The following is a 17,275-nucleotide window of genomic DNA, read 5'->3' as shown; positions in this document are numbered from 1 at the left end:
AGACCGATAGGAGCCAAGAGAAGCAGGGAAAAAAATAAATAAAAAATAATTAAATAAAACAAAGGGGGCGTATCTCATGAATACAGATAGCCCTGACACCACATAGATAACACGGACATAAACAAACAAGATAGCTGCTTCTGCATCCAGCGTGCAAAGAATATCACAGACATTTGCAGAGCTTTTTTTAGATGTTATAGTAATAAAATAATGACTTGGATCGTATTATTGAGGAGTTTGGTGATAAAACGAGTGATCAGGGATGATTTATCGGTATATACTATTATTAAGAGGTATGTGAAAAATACAGCAAACAAGGGGTGAGGCGGGGCTGGAGATGCAGTACTGAGTGTCCTGTTGATATGCAGTGCCTCTTAAACCTGTTGTGAAAAAAACCTACTGTGAAAAAAAAAATACTTTTAAACAGCGCGCCTAAAATAAACTGCACATGTGAAAATAAATTGGACCTGACCTGCCGGACACGCTGAATAAATGGACCGCAAAGGGTTAAATGTAATTTGCCATGTGTCTGCACATCACCCATATACAGTACACCAATATAATGTGCACATGACGTATACCAGCTAGACTCCGTAATCCTCCTTACCGATTTGAAGGAGTTTCTTCACGCTGCAGTGAGATTTTTCCATTGGGTTCCACAAAGTCCTCAACCTTTAATGAATACAAAATGGTTAATTAGGAATTGCATGAATATTTTTCTCCTCTGAACTGACAAGTAGTACTAAGTAAAGACATAAGGAGTAAGTGGCAGTAGAATACTTTCTGAAACTTTAACTTAGTCACAGGAAGACACTGTATTACAAACAAGTGTTTAGTGTAAAAAGGTAGTGTGTGATTAATGTGATATGTACTGCACATACAATGCTAATCTAATGCAGTGATCACCTACGGCTGACTAACAAGAAACCTATGGGTACAGGGGTTGCGACCACACCTCACTGAAACAATTCCTTGGATTGCTTAACACAGTGGTTCCCAAACTGTGGGTCGCGACCCCAAATGGGGTCGCCAGATCAGAGGATGGGGTCGCGAGAGGCCACCTCGGCATATCGTCATTTTCTTTTTTATTATTATTATTATTTTGTATGTTGTCTGCTCCACACTGCTAACATACTGTGCACTACGTAGCTGCAGCGACAGTGTATTATATCTACAGTTTCAGCCAGCGCAGTGTAACAACCTACCTTGGAATTGATACCACTGATCTCCACCAATCATATAATTGTATGATCTCCGCCCCCTTACGCTATCGTCTCCGATGCACGTCACGCAAAAGTGTCTCGCGCTTTGTACAATGCTCATACATTTGTGAGTGAGAAGTTTAAAATCGAATTGAAAATTACTTAAAACATAGATGACAAAAAACGTGGACGAGGCTTTTCCTGAGTATGGCTTCACCAGTATTTTGGTTAAAAATGAAGAAAAGCCACAATGCCTAATATGCCACAAGGTGTTATCAAGCGAAAGCATGAAGCCAAATAAATTAAAACGACACTTGGAAACCCTTCACAAGGGACATGTGGGAAAACCAGTGTCATTTTTCAAGCGCCGAAAAGAAGAACTTTCACGTCAACAAGTGACATTCAAGAGGGCCTTGTCCATCCCTGATCGAGCTCAAAGGGCATCATTTGAAGTAAGCTACCGCATTGCACAGGTTAAGAAGCCTCACATAATTGGGGAGACTTTTGCCTGCTGCAGTTGATATGGTGAGGATAATGTGTGGGAAAGCTGAAGCAAACAAGCTCAAAGCCATACCACTCTCCAATAACACCGTTAAGCGAAGGATTGAGGCGATAGAAGCAAACCAAGAAAACACGCTGGTGGAACGTCTGAAAAACACTGAGCATATGCACTTCAGGTTGATATGAGCACAGAGGGGCGCGACACACATTTCTTGCGTTTTGTGCGGTACATTTGGGAGGGTGCAATTCTGGAAGACATTCTTTTCTGTCTCCCTCTGCCCGGACACAAGACTGCACAAGAAATATTTAACGTGCTACATGGCTACCTAAAGGACAACCATATTCTGTTTGATTGCATGGTGGGTTTTTGCACAGATGGAGCACCGTCTGTGGCAGGCCATAGAGCAGGGCTCCATGCCTTAGTTAAGAGAGTTGCTCCGTCTGCTGTATGGACTCACTGCATGATACACAGCAAGCAACTGGCCGCTACAGATTTGAGCACAGAGCTTGGTGAAGTCCTGCAGCAGGTCACATGCATTGTGAACTACATCAAGGCTCACCCGCTTCGTGCTCGTCTATTTGCAAAGTTGTGTGAAGACATGGGATCCGATCATAACCTGTTGCTATTTCACACCGAAGTCCGCTGGCTCTCGAGAGGAAGGATACTGGAACGATTTTTTAAACTGAAAGAAGAGCTGCTTGCTTTTGCGATCGTGTGCAAAAAAACAGAATTCTCAAATTTTCTCTCTGAACAAACGAAGATGTGCCTTCTTGCCTATGTAACGGACATATTTGGGAAATTGAACGAACTGAATACAGGTATGCAAGGAAAGAACACTAACATATTTCAGCTGAGTGATCGAATCACAGCGTTCATGAAAAAATTACTTTCTGGAAGACACGCTTGTTGCAGTCAAACTATGAATCGTTCCCGCATCTTTGCAAGTTCCTGGCCGACAATGAAAATGTCCAGCCTCCCACACAGTTGATTGCTGAGCATCTCAGCCGACTGAATGGACAGTTTGCGTCCTTTTTCCCCTACTTAGATATGTCCAAGTATGATTGGCTGCAAAACCCCTTCCAATGCAACCCTGATACTGTGGATTTGCCAGCAGCTGAAATCGAAACAGTTAATTGAAATTTCCTGCGATAGACAGCTACAAGGAACATATGCGCAACTTACTCTCTCAGAGTTCTGGTTCAGTGTCAAGAATGAATATCCTGCGCTCTCAACACGGGCCATGACACTGTTAGTGCCATTTGCGACCACGTATTTGTGTGAAGCTGGATTCAGCGCACTTGTGTGCATCAAATCTCGGTATCGATCCACCTTGGATGTAACATCAGAAATCAGATGTGCGATCTCAACAACACCGCCGGATTTTGACAAGCTGTGTGACAACATTCAAGCCCACGCATCCCATTAGACTTGGTGAGTACACAGGTAACATATTCATATGTTAGTTGTAATGTTATTTTGGTTGCTTTGTTGTTTTGTTACTGTCTGGGGTCGCGTATATTTTTAAGTCTCAAAATTGGGTCATAGAGTAAAAAAGTTTGGGAACCCCTGGCTTAACAGAAACATGGTTTTTGTTTTTTTTTTAATAATTATTTTATACATTTTTCCAATTTTTCTCTCAATTTGGAATGTTCAATTATTATTCAACCTGGCTCACCGCTGCAACCCCCGAATTAACTCGGGAGAGATGAAAACGAGCACTCGCATCCTCCGAAAGGAGTGCCGTCAGCCGTCTGTTTTATTGTGAAATCAAAGGATCTCATTAAAGGTGCATCACTGTTTATACAACCCATGGCAGCATTTTTAATACATCCCTCAATCTAACATTTTATTATTATTATTATTATTATTATTATTATTATTATTATTATTATTAATAAAGAAAAACAGGTGAACTGGCCAGATGCGCCATTCTGAATTCTATTTTTGTTTCTTAAGATTTAGATATCTTCCGAAGAGGCCGTTTCACATTATAAACCACCCTGTAAAAGTGCTATGCAAGGGGATCATTAAAAATATTCAATGAAAACGGAAGACCAATTGTGCATGTTAATTTAGGTCACCCATCTGTGCAATATAAAGAATATAATTTCGGGCACAATAATGCAACAATCTCTCAAGGTAAATTTACAAGAAAAGCACATCCACAAATAGGACTACCTTATATCTGCACATTTTATTTAAAGATATTTATTCACAAGTTAATTTATGATTATTCTTTGAACTTTGATACTGCTATACTTCTGAAAAGTTTATTAAGAAATATGCAGATTCCACTAGTGTGTTGGTATTTAAGATTCCAAACTAATTCCATAGTCCAGTATGGCAACCTGTGCAGTTTAATTTCCTCCCTCAAATACACTTCAGCAGACATGAGCCCTGTCAGAATAGCACTATACCTGTGGCTATCCGGTTTACAAACCACGTATCCCTGCTGAGGTAATTTGAGATATCCCAGTGTAGTGAAGGGTGCTGACCCAGGAGCCGGAGAGCACGAGTGCAGGGGAACTCTGAGCTGCTGTGCTGGTGTGTAAGGAGTGTGCCAGGTTAGGTCTCCCTCACCTCTACCATGGCTTTAAGGTAAGGTCTCACTCACCTCTATCATGGCTTTAGGTAAGGTCTCATTCAGTTCTACCATGGCTTTAGGTAAGGTCTCACTCACCTCTACCATGGCTTTAGGTAAGGTCTCACTCAGCTCTACCATGGCTTTAGGGAAGGTCTCATTCACCTCTACCATGGCTTTAGGTAAGGTCTCACTCACCTCTACCATGGCTTTAGGGAGCAGCTCAGCACGGAACAGCTGCAGCATGGAGTCCATGATGTTCTTCCAGCCTTCCCGCAAGATGTCGCCATGGCGATGGGACAAATTAAACATGGCCTTGGCAGCAACCTGAGCCTTGGCGTTGCTTCCAAAGACAGTGGGCAGGGTCTCAACAGACTAGGAACAGACTGCATCATTAGAAATCACCATTTCATGGCTACTACTATCTATGTACAAATACACACATTTCCCCACTGTGACACAGCAACCAAGAACTGTACTGTTGAAGGGAGCATTTGATGTAGTAAAGTTATTCATTTGTCAACATATTTTTTCAACCACAAGGTTGAGGTTCACAACACTAACACACTAACCACTGTATTAGGCAGCATGGCTTCCCTGCCAGTACATTGCAGTGGAATGCATTACTTCTAAAACATATGCTTGCCGTTATGGAGATTTAGTGACCTGGCTTTTGAAAGGTCACAGTTCTTAATAAAAGGTTTATTTTGCAGAATAATCCCCAAATCTTAATAAAAGGTTTATTTTGCAGAATAATCCCCAAACCATTCTTTCCACATTCACTCACACACACAGATGTTTGTTTATAGACTTTGCATTGACTCTCACTATATTTTTATTTACCATTCCTAACTCCAGTCAAACAAAAAACTCGACACAGGGTGAAAGTCAACAACAAACAAAATATTTGGGCACTTTTAGTTTGTTTTTTTAAAAAAAAACACTACAAGGACTTGGCCTGTGTCCTCATAAGGTACGTTTTGTCAGACTTTCCTTCCTTATGGAGACTTTTTTGACCCAGCAAGAACTATAAACCTGCCCACACACACACACACAGATGCTGCTGCTGCTCAAACTATAAAAGCAGCACAGGCTCTACATGGACTGACAATCCACATGGCTTTCACAGGGAAATTTCTCCTCAGAGCTTCATTAAACCACGAAGATACCTGAGCTGCAGCACCTAACCTCACCACTACACCTGAGAGGAGGTTACATGTGATGCAGCTCCAGATACTGACACATGAAGGAAATGACCGCTTGCTTGATGAAGCCTCCAGCTCAGCCCAGCTGTGTGTCTGAACTCACCTCACTGCTGAGTGTCGTAAACTTGCAGAGGGAAATTATTAAATTGTCAAACACGTCACTCATTCCGTAGTGGGCAGAGATCATCGCGCATTTCCTAAAATCGAGGGAACAATGAGAAATCATTTCATTAACTTGAAAGGATAGCGTGTATCGATCACATGAAAGGCATACTGTGCTTTAAATGTAGACACTTCATTGCAATGGCCCACCTTCAAGTTCATTTTAACACAATTGGCTAACTAAGTTAAAATGTTAACCCATGAAGGTGAAATAGGTAATACAAAATTACCTAAAAAAAATAACATTGTAATTTAAACGTTATTTCGGAATATAAAAACACACGAGACACACAACAGTCACCCTCACACATAGAGACACACAACAGACACACACAAAGTTATCATGAAGTCTCTGTTTCAGAGCAGTTTCCTCCACCTGAACCCAGAGATTGCTTTCTGGATGATGGTCTCGTCCATGCTCTTGTCGAAGACGTAGGAGAGCGCAGCAATGGTGGGGCCCCAGGTCATGGTGAACAGGTCGTGGTCATAGCTGCCTGCCGGCAGGTGGAGGAAGTCCCCCTCGGAGTTGGCTCCACGGTGCAGCAGCACACTCCACATGTAATTTTCCTTCACCAGGCCGGTCTGTTCCTCTGGCATCACAATCTCGTCAGTCCTGCAGACAGTAGACACAGTACCTGAACACCACCCAGCACGGCTCGAATACAAACCAGGGTCAGCAAGGTCATGATAAAAAAAAAAAAATACAGGCTTTTCAAAATAAGCCGGTGACTGTCAAACGATATTTGCGCCGGCTACTTCTATTTAAAAATATTACGATTATTTTGGGGTATTGTTGTACAGCTGATGGCAGAAGACAAAAGGGAGAGGGAGATCTGAGGAAGAGAGTTTGGAGAGACAAGGCGCCAAACTTTACAAATAAATTTGGGTCAGACTGCAATACTTGGTACCGATAGGCACTGTAACATTTGATCAAGTTTATTTGTTATGAAAAGTTATTTTACTGAATTTAAAAAATATATTTGGTACGTTATACACATACACACAAACATAAATGCATTATTTTTACTTTAAATATATTTAAAAATCTTGGCAAAAACAGTGCACAAGTCATAAAAAAAACTACCAAAATAACAACATTTTTATTTACTACTCCCTGTTCGCGCGAATGTCAGAATATGATACTTTTGTACTCCAGTTTGTGTTAAAAATGTCCATATTGTTCATTAATACCATAATCTTATTTTTTTTTGTATTTTTTTTTTTTTTTAATTGTGTCTTTGTAATGCTGGTTTGATGTTGGAATCTGTTTATCTCTGCATATTCCACATTGGTGTACAAAAAAAGATGGGTCTATTGTCTTCATTAAATTCACAAATTGCTATAAATATTGCTTTTGATTTATTATTACAAAAGACAAGATACCTTTGGCACCAATCAGTACTGGAGCCTTTTGCAAGGTTGGGACAGGGTTCTCAATTTGTATTTGATGCAAATCAAACATTTGCATTATTAAACCAGTGTTTGTTTTTTTCTTTTACTATTTGTTTTACTGTTACAGTACAGTATAGGTGTATTTTGTTCAGAAGCAGCTTCAGCTACTTGCTCTCTATACAGTATAAATCTTATTTCGCTTTTTTTTTTTATTCTGTTCCTGTTCAAATAGCCTAAGCCTTACCAGTAATTCCCTGTGTGTTGTATAAATCCAACATTATAAATATTATCGCCTATGTATTTAAATATCTTGAGTTATTTGAGACTGAAGCTAAATAAATAAATAATCATCAATAAATAGAGGGTCGCCTTGGAGAAAGGCAGAAGCTAAATAAATAAGTAATAATAATAATAACAATAATAATAATAATAATGTCAAGTTATCCATTACAGCATGCAACGAGAGAGTATCAGAAAATAATAAATTAAATAGAAAGTATAATCTCTAAAAGACCATTTTTAAATTATTCTTGATTATATATGGATGGTTACTGCATTCTTTTAATTCACTTATCTGTGCACTCAACTTCTTTACAATGCAAACTCTGCTTACATTCCAGTTTGTTTATAGCTTCCAAAGTTATTCTTTATTGGGTTGGTCCCATATTTTGCACACTACTCTGTATAACGTGTGATTTAAAGCAGTAGGGGTATATTTAAGTTGAGTGAAAGAGAATATTTTACATCACAGTATTTCATTGATTTTCTTAGCAAATACCAGTTCTTTTTCAGCCAGTCTTGTATTGTAGGGGCCTTGATGATCCTAAAGTTTTCTGTTTTTTTCTGGTTGATCTTGCCTTGCTGTGAGCAGTGCTGAAATAAAACTCCTTCATTGCACTAATGGAGTACTTTGTCAGACACTACAAGCAGACCACTACTAGTCTAGCACCTGCTTAAACCATGCAAAAATGTGCCAGAATGCACAATTTGTATCCAGTTTTCAAGATTTCAAAACTGATTGAAAACCTGTATATATACACACACATATATAAACACACACACACACTCAGTGGATCCCCAGTGGCTTACTTGATGGCATTGTAGATGTCTTCCAACATATCCTGATCAAAGTCTTTCGTCCCGTTAACACCCTTCAGGTTCTTTTTAAATTGCTGTTGAAAACACAAAGAAAGGATTAACCTCTAACAGCCAAGCAAATCAGAAACACCATGCTAGCATGCAAACGACCAACCAGTTAACACTGTTATTACACTGTCTTTATTGATTTGATCCCAGGAATTTGAGGATGTCCACTTAAACAGCAGTTGGGCTTTACGGCAAGAGACAGCAATGTTTGTAACACTGGTTGCCTTGGGTTGAATTGCAGTAATAAAGTATATTAAACTGCTATAACGATGTAGAAAGAGGAAAGAGGAACAAAGACCACTGCCCCAGTACACAAAGAGTAACGTGACTGACTGACTGCCTGACTGCCGAGAAAAGAGGAACAAAGACCACTGCCCCAGTACACAAAGAGTAATGTGACTTGTTGCCAAAAAACGACGAACAAAAATGTTACTGCCTGATCTCGAATCATCCATGACATACAGGCAGCCATTTTGAAAGAAGCGTCATTAGCTTCCTGAGGAATTCGAAGAGAATATTTTAAAATGTCAGAGTTTCGCTATTAGTACCAGCTTGGACAGATCGGAAATGCTGATCAGACCCCTGTATTTTTCAACATGCCAAGCAATACCACAGTTCACAAAAAGGGAGAAAAACAGGTGCGAGTAATCATGACTGGAAATGAGAAGCAGCACATAACTGTAATGCTCTGTGTGACAGCAGACGGGCACAGACTGCCTTCATACATTGTTTTCTTATGTGCATAACTGAGGTTGCATCTTTGTAAATGCATCTTTATTTGATCTTTTATTTCTTCCTCAAATTGAGGGCGGGCAATTTGTAGGGCTGTGTTCAAAGGTTCCAAGGTTTGTACGCAAGCAGGAAATCGAAGGGAGTTCTAACCCTTCGAAGGTTCGTCAGGGCTCATTCATGCACTATATGTTTTAATAAGGATCTTCATGACAGGTAGGGTTGTATTTGAAGGTTCAGTCGTTCGCTAGCAGGATTTCAAAGGGAGTTCTAACCCTTTGAAGGTTCGTCAGGCTCATTCACACACTGTTTTAATAAGGATCTTCATGACAGGTAGGGCTGTGTTTGAAGCTTACTATATATATCGCAAGAAACATCAATTTTGTGTACATAACATGTATTTTTATTTAAATTATAAAAACATGCTTACTGTTCTATATAACATATTTTAACCTGTAAAATGATCGAATTTCTAATCAAATATAAACAAGTAGCTATGGTGACATGACCAGTAAATTATGCAAATTAGTACCATCGAAGGTTCGAACCTTCCTTCGGCAAATGTGTTCTGAACCTTCAAAGGTCAAAATGTAGCCTTTGTTGCAGCCCTAGAAATTTGAGATGCGTCTTAAATTCTAGGGCATCTTAAATTCAAAGGAATACGGGTATTTTGAAACATGACACACAAATATGCTGAGAATATATTTAAAGCCTGTTATTAATAGTTTCTTTAGTAGGGACGCTTATTTAACAACAAATGGGATTTTACAGAACGTGTGATTCTGTGAACCTTGTCATGAAATTCAATGTGGTGTTTAATTTGTGTCATTCAGAACATCAAGACATCTTTCTCTATTATGGATAATATGTAAACCAGTAAAAAATAAATTAAACTTTTAAACAAAAAAATAGCCACAAATCCTTCTGAAATGTCATTGATGCGCAACCAGAATTGCATGTAAAGCATTATTTATTGAGCAGGATTAGAAGTCTTAACATTACCTTCCACCAGTCCCATCATGTTGGGTTGCAATGCAGGGAAAGCACAGGAAAAGGACTGTATGGAGTAGGTACTGAACAAAGGCTTACAGGCGGAATATTCATCCGACAGCTGACATATTGCCACGTTCATCTTTTAATGATACCCAAATTGATTCAGAATTTGTGCACACAAGAAATTATTATTGTTATTTTCAAGGTGCTAGGAAATTCAAATGCTATTAATGGACCAAATACAGCAGCACAGAGAGATGAAGCAGGGCTTATGCAGGGGTTCCTTCGCTAGAAGTATTGGGATGTGTATGGAAGTTAAAGAGTATGGAATCCGGATTCACCATTTCCTCTTATGCATGGCTTCCTAAATGACTCCTCTATAATGTTGTTATTTACCCAGAGGAGCTAACCCCAGGGGATTTACAGCGGGTGCACTAGCTACCAAGCCTTGCCCTGCAAATGGCACTGTGATTGACAAGATGATCTGCAGGCAGGCTTCTTCAAATTGATTTTTGTCAAGTAAACAACTATGTTTGCAGCCATGTGTAAACATCAAAATGAGATCATGGATGTCCAGACAAACACCTGTTAGGCTAAACAGCAAGAGAGTATGCCGACTGGGAGGTTATGTGTCTGATCTCTAACTGCTGGCCTGGGCAAATGTGCATGTTGATTTCTAGAGGCATTCAGGAAAATGAATTCGTCTTTGTAGGTGAATCTTATCTGTGTACTACAACAATTCAACATTTGGGATTCCTTTATTACTACTCTTGGACCACAGAGGCATATAACAAAAGGACAATGTGGTGTGCACAAACACTGTAAATATAGTTTCTATTTGAACCAGATTTTAAGAGTACTCTAAACCAAAATGTATCTGTGGCTAAAAATGGCAGTCTTTTAACGTGAAGTTTAATTTCAGACTACAAACTCTTTAGGTGGCTAGTGCATAGATGGGTGATCATCATATGCTTGACAACCATGTCAAAACCACATCTTGTGTCAGGTCAATACAGTCAGGCTGTAGATTCCACCTGAATTTCAAACACAACATGAGCCTTGTCAATCACTCCCAAAACCCAGGAGCTATCCACTCAGCAACAAGTATGACAGCAATCCGATGATGTCACTGTTAACATCATGCCTTTAGAATCCCTGCCTTTTAAGAGGTTATCATTTCGGCCAACAGTCACACTTTGTTTTTTTAGAAGCGGCCGGTGGTCTGTCTTGTCAAGGTGTGGTACCTGATCTTTGTCCTTTGAAAGACAGCTTGGGCTGAAATTACCACTACTTGTTATGCTTGGCAAGAAGTACAATCTAGTAATTTAATTATAGTGCAAATGGCCTACGAAACACTGGAAAGGAAGTGAAGGGAGAAATGAGATGCCCCTGACTTTCCACTCCCTCATTCCTTCCACCCCTGCCGTTCCCTTTCCCTGCCTTGGAACCTATTGTTCATAATGGAACCAGAACTCGAACTTGATCAAAATGAAAAAAAAAAAAAACACACACAATAAAGGCTTTTAAAAAGGAGCTGTGAATATCCAAAAAAATGGACTCCAAGAAATAGTTAGACTTACATTTAATGTACTTTCTAAGGTCGAGTTGAACAGTCTCCTCAGGGAATTGTATGTTGATAAAGTGAGGGATAACGATGGAGCATATTAAGTTTTATAAGTCTGCGAGCTGGTATCAATCGGAATGACCCACCGTACAGCAGAAAAGTAAATTTAGCGAAAGACAGAATTTAACAATGCTAACAATATATTCTTAACAGTAACTAAAAAACTAAGACAAAGTGGAAAAGACAAAACAGACTATCCCCCCCATAACAACTGCAGAGCTGGAGAAGCTTTAAAAAAAAAGTTCCCACACGGCACAGCGAGCACCACACACTCTGCTGCTTTCACCTGCGCTCCCCTTTTGCAGTTTAACTGCACAATATCTGGCAATTTTCAAGTGAACATGCATTCCAAAAATCACTGATCTATAATGAAAGTTAATTAATGTTTTATCAGATTTATTTATGTAATTTACTAAGTTTAGAAATGTATGTCCATCAATGTAATAGTTTTACTTAATACACATTTGTAATCAATATTTATTACATTTATGAATAAACTGATGTTCATTTAAAAAAATATATATATGTATTTTTCACTGGATCCATTTTCTTGTGCATAGAGATATTTACTGTTATTGGAAAGATTTTTTTTTTTTTAATTATTATTATTTGCTGTGTTCATTTAAAAAGTAAATGCCTTATAATGCCTTAAGTGTTGAGTTCTAGCATGTCAACCCATCCACTGTTGTGCCTTAATGCTTTAATAGCACATGGTGATAAGGTTCTCAAAGGTCATGTACCATTTTCACTGCTTACTGATGCTGGATTCAGTGTACTAGGTTTTGTTGCAGATTCCTTTTTAAGCACATTCACATTTCATTTGACATTTTTAGCCACAAGTCCTGGGTGGATGCTCCAGAAAGTTTCATTGTTCAACACCTTGAACTGTCTTTGGAGAACTGCTCCAGTTTGCAATGTGAACATCATGCTGCTGCACGCTTAACCACTGTTATTGTAGGAACAGTGGTTCAGAGGGACTCTTGGAAACACAGCACAAAAAAAAAGATAGACGTGAGTTTTTGGTACGATGCAGCTGACTGACGTGGGGGTGGGGTCTGAGTGTTGCTCTGCGGCTGCGCGTGAGACGAGCTGTAATAACAGGAGATGCGTCTCGACACAGGCAAAGATGAGCAAGCAAGTCTGGGCAAAGGGGGTCTGGGTAAGCGTGTCTGTAGCTGAAGAATACATCGAGAGGCTAAAAAAATTAAAGGCTGAAATAACTCATTTTTCTTTCTTTTTTTGTCACGTTGTTGCTTTTCATTTCTTTTTCGGTGCATACTACTACTTCGTATATGATGTGGAATACGTGATTGTAAACTTGGATCACTCCTACATACTATTTCAAATAAACGCATTATGATTTTGAATGTGAGGTTCTTAAGAAGAACGGTATTATTGTCACTGCTTGCAACCTGGCACTTCTCTCTGTACAAATGTTGCACTGGACTTGAGTGCTTGCTAACGCTTTGCTGCCACAAAAAGTCAGCCAACAGTGATTGTCATGGAGAAAGGATAATGCACATGGCAGCTAGTGCTTTCATGTTAAAAGCCCCGCCTCACCTCCAGTGTCATTGGCACACTCTGCTTGCGCACATTGTGGTTGTGCTGGTCAGTGTTGAGCATGATCACAGCGTAGGCCAGAGCAAACCCGGCGTCGTTGGTTTCAAAAGGAGATCCATTCACTTTCTGCATAGCAAAACAACAAAAAAACTGTTAAATGAATGTTACAAAAAGCTTCCTCTTCCGTCCCTTTTCTTAAACATCAAGTAGACAGTGAAAGCTGTATCTACTGTCTCCTGCAGAACAGATTCCCCTCACCCCACCTCCCATACTTGCTTAACAGCTGAACAAGCACTAGCACAAATGTTCAGTTCCTTTGGTGGCTGCTTAATCCTGATTTCACTGTATTGTTGGGACCAGCTGTAGTTTAAAGAAAATGTTGGTATAAATAGAAATGGTGTCACAGCTACAGTATGTGGACATAGATACATTCCTTAAAAATGCCTCATCATCCTGTCATACTTTTCACATCACAGGGGATCCCATTCTGACTACATAGTGACCAGCAATATTCTGACTGCAGACATCAGGCCACAAACACAGACACAGCAACTACCTCACTTTCACCTTACAGGTGTATTGGAAAACCCATGAGCAGAGGAAGCAGAAACTACTAACCGGATTGTCTAAACTGTAGCTCTGTAGTGCTATTGAGTCAACTCTATCAAAGGTTCATGCACACACTGCTCTGAAATGAAAGTGTCTGCTCAAGGAGTCTGCTCATTAAGCTATGGTGGTATAGCACAGCAGAGTAGCGGTGCACTTACATGCCAGTTGTCAGTAAAGGTTTCAAGCAGCCTTTGGATGACAGGGGCTTCCCCAGGGAGCCTGAAGGCTTCTAGATACAAGCGCAAGGCTTCATCGATTCTTAGGCCTTGGAACATGAAGGTCCTTAAAAAATGAAAAAGTCAGTCAATGATGCAGCGTACAATCGTGTAGTGCACAACACAACTACAAGGCTTTTAAAATTGGTACTCTTGCATTGACCTGGAGCGCCTGAAGTTATGGTTGAGTATAAACCTTATGGATAGTTTCAGCCAATCAGGTTCTGATTATTACAGCAGGTGCCCTCCGAAGGAATGAGACATTAGAATCTGGACATTATGAACAGCATCTCAAGTTTCAAGCAACCTTGAAGCGATGCAGTACAAAAATAAACAAAAAACTGTAAAACAGCTTATAAAATGTTTAGAAAAGCATTAATATCCTCAGGAAACTTAACTATCTATCTAGCTGGCAATAACCGCTGGGTCGTGTATTAAAGATGAATTCATTTTAAATTTCATGAAAAGGGGGTTCTTACCCGACAAAGCTGTCCAGAAGCTCCATGTTTTTGCGGTCGCTCACAAACTCTCCGATCATTTTCTTATCCAGACGGGGGTTCTCTCGCAGCCACCGAGCCACCTCATTGTTGTCCATGGGGCTGCTGAGCAGTCCTTTCTCCTGAAGGAACTGGATCCCTTTCTTAGGCTTCTGGTTGAACTGCTCTGTGCCTGCAATCAAGAGCTGAACCACAAAGAAGAGCAAAATATGAACTTTAAAATTGTTTTCATTGAGACAAAGTTAGAGTCAGTAGCTTACATTTCTTTAATGCTTTCCATCACTGTGCTGGCACTTACTAATACAAAGCTCTTTGGCTGATCTAGCCCAAATATGTCTATAGCAAACAACGTGAACTCATAGTACAAAATAAAAATAAAAAATACACTATTTAACGTGACAGCAATAACTAAAAACTTATGCATGTTCTGTGTCATACATGCATAGCAGGATTATTTAAATTTGAATATGGATATATTATAGTGAATGGAAAACTGATGCAGCATATGATTTACAGCTCAATTAAAACCCTTTCTCTTATATGTTTACTGATAGACAAAAAACCTAGAAGTAGTTAGCAAGCAGTATAAAACATGCCTTCTTTTTGTTTTTGATGTCTGAAAGCTCCTGAGCGTCCGGTAAGCAGGATGAGAACCGGTGGGGTTTCTTAGGAGCCTTTTTCTCAGCTGCAGAAATGAAAAATGAAATCCATAAACCACACTGTCTCGCGCTTTGTAAGAATGTCGAATGCATTTTACATTTAAAACAAATGCTACATCAGCAGTGTTCAACTAACGCAGAGAAACAGAAAGTCAGGCAGTGAATGACTAATTCAGACAATGTTAGGGAGTATATAGAAACAACACTGTACCTGAATCACCGTCTTCTTGACTCTGTCTTCCCAGCTTCATTTTATCAGCCATTAGGTGCCCACTGGTGGGAGGCTGAGGTGCCAGCATCGCTGCTCCTGAAACCCCCTGCACCTTGCCACCACCCGACATCCCTTCACTACCTGGATACAAACAAGGGCAATCAGCAAATAGTGACATGGTCTGGTCACGAAGGCTCTTCAATCAAGATGACATTACAGGGAATGTGTTAACATTATCAAATTAATGGGTAGCCTAAATTAACCTTAGTTATAATTAGAGCCTGTGTGTTTCACAAATATAAAAATAACACAGAACAAAATGAAATGCAACATATAAAACAAAATAAAATGAAAAATCATAAAGGAAACACAGAATGACATTTTTTAATTGGGAGATTTAACAAAAAAATACTTTAAATAAATACTTGCAATCGTAGTTGTCACGGCTCAGCCATTACCATAGACACAGTCTGAAGGGAAACGGAAGCTGTGTCTAGCACTTGTGCAAATGTATAATTCTGGGAATTTAAATTGTGATGGAAGAGAAGAGACATTTGTTTCTAAAATGCCTAAACCGCGCGTAACAATTTAACAACGCTGAAAAGAATTTGAGCATGAGGGGATGTATGCAACCGACGTTGACAAAATAAGTCAAAAGATACTGTCGTTCAGGATGCGCTCTATAGTCGAGTTCGAGTCCAGGCTATTCTACAGCCGACCGTGGATGGGAGCCCCCTGGGGGCGGTACACAATTGGCCGAGCGTCACCCGGGGGGAGAGAGAGAGGGTTAGGTCGGCCAGGGTGTCCACTGCTCACCGCGCACAAGCGACTCCTGCAGTCTGGCCGGGTGCCTGCGGGCTTGCCTGTAAGCTGCCCGAGAGCTGCATTGTCCTCCGACGGTGTAGCTCTTGGGTGGCTGCATGCTGAGTCCGCAGTGTGAAAAAAAGCGGTCGGCTGATGGCACACGCTTCGAAGGACAGCGTGTGTTCGTCTTCGTCCTCCCGAGTCAGTGCAGGGGTGGTAGCGGTGAGCTGAGCTTAAAGAAATAATTGGCCATTTAAATTGGGAGAAAATAATGATAAATAATTGGCAACGACTAAAAATTTATTAAAAAAAAAAAAAAAATTACTGTTGTTAAGCATCAGCTGTTTATTCCTTTTGGGGAAAAATATGGCTGGTTTGCTTGTATTTTGTATGAGGTATGCTAATTCTTTGTTTTATTTCAAGTGGTGCAAAATTTGCACTGGAGCAAATGCTGTTTTGGTTTTTGAATGAATTTCAATGAATGAATCTGCTTAGCTTGGTGTTTACATACTGAGAAACTCCAAGCTTGCTGTATACTGGAGCCCTGCTTCAGTGCAATGGGATTGAAATACAATTACTATTGTTTTTTTTATGGGTAGTTTGCCGTATGTGCAATCATTATGACAGCCTCACAATAGTAGTGCAGTATAAATATTTATATATATATATATATATATATATATATATATATATATATATATATATATATATATATTATATATATATATATATATTTATTGTATTTTTATAGAGGGCATGAGCAGTATTTACTGTAAATATTCAGTTAATTAAAGAGTGGGGGACTTCATGTACATTACCGGTAACTAAATTATTTTTAAATTACTTTAAATTACTTTATGTGAAATTGTAAAAAATAAAAAATGTTAATGTTTAATAACAAATATGTTAGAGTTAAAACATGAGGTATAGTTTGTTTTTATTTATATACATTAATTTGAGTTATTTTATTAATGTGTATCTGTAATAAAATGAAACAAAACAAAACTATTAAAACTAAATTTGTGAAAAATAAAACAAATAATTTCACGGAACTCTAGTTATAATCATTATATTTATATCTTAACTGCAAATCAGCCAATTCCTGGTGAGTGGCACAGTGAATAATAATGCTGATAATAACTTTGCAATTTTAAAAAACAAACACGAACAACTTTAACCAAGAT

General features: G+C 39.3%; 1 protein-coding gene across 6 annotated transcripts in view; it reads right to left on the bottom strand.

The window, feature by feature from the left end:
- gbf1 (golgi brefeldin A resistant guanine nucleotide exchange factor 1) overlaps window positions 1-17,275 on the bottom strand; it is a 197,705-nt gene that overhangs the window by 38,583 nt on the left and 141,847 nt on the right. For all 6 annotated transcript variants that reach the window (XM_059035693.1, XM_059035694.1, XM_059035690.1 and 3 more), the window contains 10 exons: window positions 15,288-15,428; window positions 15,014-15,102; window positions 14,400-14,602; window positions 13,864-13,987; window positions 13,097-13,222; window positions 8,134-8,216; window positions 6,029-6,265; window positions 5,594-5,687; window positions 4,484-4,660; window positions 608-672 (listed from right to left, as the gene is read on the bottom strand). In XM_059035693.1, the coding sequence (XP_058891676.1) occupies window positions 608-672; window positions 4,484-4,660; window positions 5,594-5,687; window positions 6,029-6,265; window positions 8,134-8,216; window positions 13,097-13,222; window positions 13,864-13,987; window positions 14,400-14,602; window positions 15,014-15,102; window positions 15,288-15,428 (1,339 nt within the window). The remainder of the gene's footprint in view (window positions 1-607; window positions 673-4,483; window positions 4,661-5,593; window positions 5,688-6,028; window positions 6,266-8,133; window positions 8,217-13,096; window positions 13,223-13,863; window positions 13,988-14,399; window positions 14,603-15,013; window positions 15,103-15,287; window positions 15,429-17,275) is intronic.

Source organism: Acipenser ruthenus, chromosome 13, assembly GCF_902713425.1.
Source record: "Acipenser ruthenus chromosome 13, fAciRut3.2 maternal haplotype, whole genome shotgun sequence".
Taxonomy (NCBI): Eukaryota; Metazoa; Chordata; class Actinopteri; order Acipenseriformes; family Acipenseridae; genus Acipenser; species Acipenser ruthenus.
Note: the sequence above shows the minus strand (reverse complement) of the source record. Positions and strands in the feature narration are given on the sequence as shown.